The sequence below is a fragment of the Panicum virgatum genome, chromosome 2N, assembly GCF_016808335.1.
Source record: "Panicum virgatum strain AP13 chromosome 2N, P.virgatum_v5, whole genome shotgun sequence".
NCBI lineage: Eukaryota > Viridiplantae > Streptophyta > Magnoliopsida > Poales > Poaceae > Panicum > Panicum virgatum.
Window position 1 is genome coordinate 65,046,037 of NC_053146.1, and position 2,279 is coordinate 65,048,315.

At 54.8% G+C, this 2,279-nt stretch overlaps 1 protein-coding gene across 1 annotated transcript; it reads left to right on the forward strand.

Moving 5' to 3' along the window:
• The first annotated feature begins 969 nt into the window (after positions 1-969).
• LOC120658642 lies at positions 970-1,942 on the forward strand. Its single transcript, XM_039936913.1, has 2 exons — positions 970-1,127; positions 1,516-1,942. Exons 1-2 carry the CDS (start codon positions 1,104-1,106, stop codon positions 1,765-1,767), a joined length of 276 nt encoding a protein of 91 aa, XP_039792847.1. The 5' UTR covers positions 970-1,103; the 3' UTR covers positions 1,768-1,942.
• The last annotated feature ends 337 nt before the right edge of the window (positions 1,943-2,279 follow it).

Here is a 2,279-nt window from a genome sequence, read left to right on the forward strand (position 1 = left end):
CCATTTCTTCAATTGTTGGTGTCGTGCACCCTGGAGATTTTGTTTGAAGGTGTGGGTTGTATTTTCTTCTTTCTCCAGGGTCCTCGTTGTATTTGACACGGGTTAATCCAACTCAGGGCTTCCAGCCCCTTCGCAAAAAAAAAGTATCTAGGGATGCCACTTGTTGGTGCAATCCGGGCACTTGTACTGCTTGATGTGGTCGGCTCGGGCGGGCGTGATCTTCACGCACTTCCCGTGGTACCACTTCTCGCAGTTATCGCAGCAGATCCAGAATTGGTCCTTGCCGTCATTGTTTCCGCAGGTTCCGCACAGCACAGCACAGGGTGTTGTGTTGCCGTGCTCTTCCGCCTCCTCGTCCTCGTCGTCGTCACCGCTCTCTTCTTCATCTCCCAGCAAAAACCAGGCTTACTCCCACAGATTCAGAAAACCCGAGGTGAGTCGTCTGAGCAGGTTCCCGGACTTGACCGGGAATTCATCACGTCCAAAAAAGCAGCATATTCTGACGAGCACTCGCCATCCACACGTAGGAACACCGACGTCGACGGAGTCCAAGAGAGAGAGGCAGAGATATCGATGGTGACGCGAACCCTAGTGATGACAGCAACGGCTGCTGACCTGGAACGTTCCGTTGGCGTTGACCGGGCCAATCGAACGGTCGGGGCAACCTGGGTTGACCTGCGCCGCCGGTGGTGACAGCGCACGCGCGCCGAGACCTTGACAACCAGCAGAGCAGGCCCGCCGGCAAAACAACGGGCAGCTCATGGTTTCGGCGCGGGAGCACGAGCGGGCGGGCGGCCTCGCCACACGCCGTGAAGCGAAAACCCACCTCGTCGCCCACAGGAAACCATCGCCCCGGCACCGCACCGCGGCGAAGCAATTCGCTGTGCGTGGCTGCGCGGCTTTGCCGCCCGGGCACTTTGCCGGCGGGTATATAAACGCACGCGAGCGCGTCTGCATGGCACCCATCGACCAGCTTTCAGCGGCACAAGATCGAAAAAGCAGAAGGCAGGCTCCAGCCATCATCCGGAGACTTTTTCAGAGCGAGCTCGAGTGGTGAACCTGATCCCAGCAGCTAGCGTCAGGCAGCAAATAGGTCGACCGACATGGGCCGTTGGCTGAAGCCAGATGTACGCATCTGATCGATCGTTCCTCCCTCATGGTGTCGTTAGCTAGCTACTCCCTCCGTTCCAAATTATAAGTCATTCCAAGAATCTTGGAGAGTCAAAGTTTTTCAAATTTGACTAAATTTATATAAAAAGATAATAATATTTATGATACCAATTAAATATCATTAGATTCTTTGTTAGCTATATTTTCATAGTATATCTATTTGACATCGTAAATCTTTATATTTCTCTCTATAATTTTGGTCAAACTTTGAGATGGTTTAACTCTCCAAGATTCTTAAAATGACTTATAATTTGGAACGGAGGGAGTACCTGTTTGTATGGTAGCTAGGTCGCTTCATGGTCTTACGTGCTGGCGTGCTGCTAACCATGGCGTGTTACATTGCAGGTGTACCCGCTGATCGCGGCCATGTCGTTCGTGACGGGGATATGCGTGTTCCAGCTCACCCGGAACGTGCTCATGAACCCGGACGTGCGGGTGAGCAAGAGCAACCGCCAGAGCGCCGTGCTGGACAACGCCGACGAGGGGCAGCGCTACAGCCAGCACGCGTTCCGCCGCTTCCTCAGCACGCAGCGCCCGGAGGTCTTCCCCACGCTCAACCGATTCTTCTCCGAGTCGTCGTCCGCGGGCGACAAGTGATGATCAGATAATCAGACGACGGCGCCGGAGCATTGCTTCGGCCTGCACGCATGTCATCGTGCGCGTGTGAATATTGGTGTGCGGGTGCGTGCGTACGTGCCTCTGGAATCATGATATGGTGGTGTGTGCACAATAAACTTGGGTTTTTGTTGCTCTCGTCTTGTCGTGCGGTTGTGATGTACTTGTGAGGCTCATCCGGCCTGAAAAATTTGTCTCCACGTAGTTTTAAAAAAATTTGTCTCCACACAAATGGACGAGCTCAGCTAAGGGGCTGTTCGGCTGACAACTTCTGGGCTGATTTCGGCTGAAGTAGCTGGCCCATCAGCCCAGCCGTTCGGCTGAGCGACTCCATCCATCTGTTGGCTGGCACACCACCCTTCTCTCCCTCTTCCTCTCCCTCTCCATTAGCTCGCGCGCGCGTAGGATTTCCCCGCACCAGTCTCCCCTCGCGCCGCCGCCGACGGCCGGTGGCGCCCGCCAGCCTTCGTTTCCACCATTTCCTTCACCGTCGG

Excerpts from the sequence above, each read along its gene's own strand:
- LOC120658642 (XM_039936913.1), top strand. The coding sequence starts at position 1,104 with ATGGGCCGTTGGCTGAAGCCAGAT. Across the intron at positions 1,128-1,515 it reads GCCGTTGGCTGAAGCCAGAT|GTGTACCCGCTGATCGCGGC; the intron begins GTACGCATCTGA and ends GTTACATTGCAG.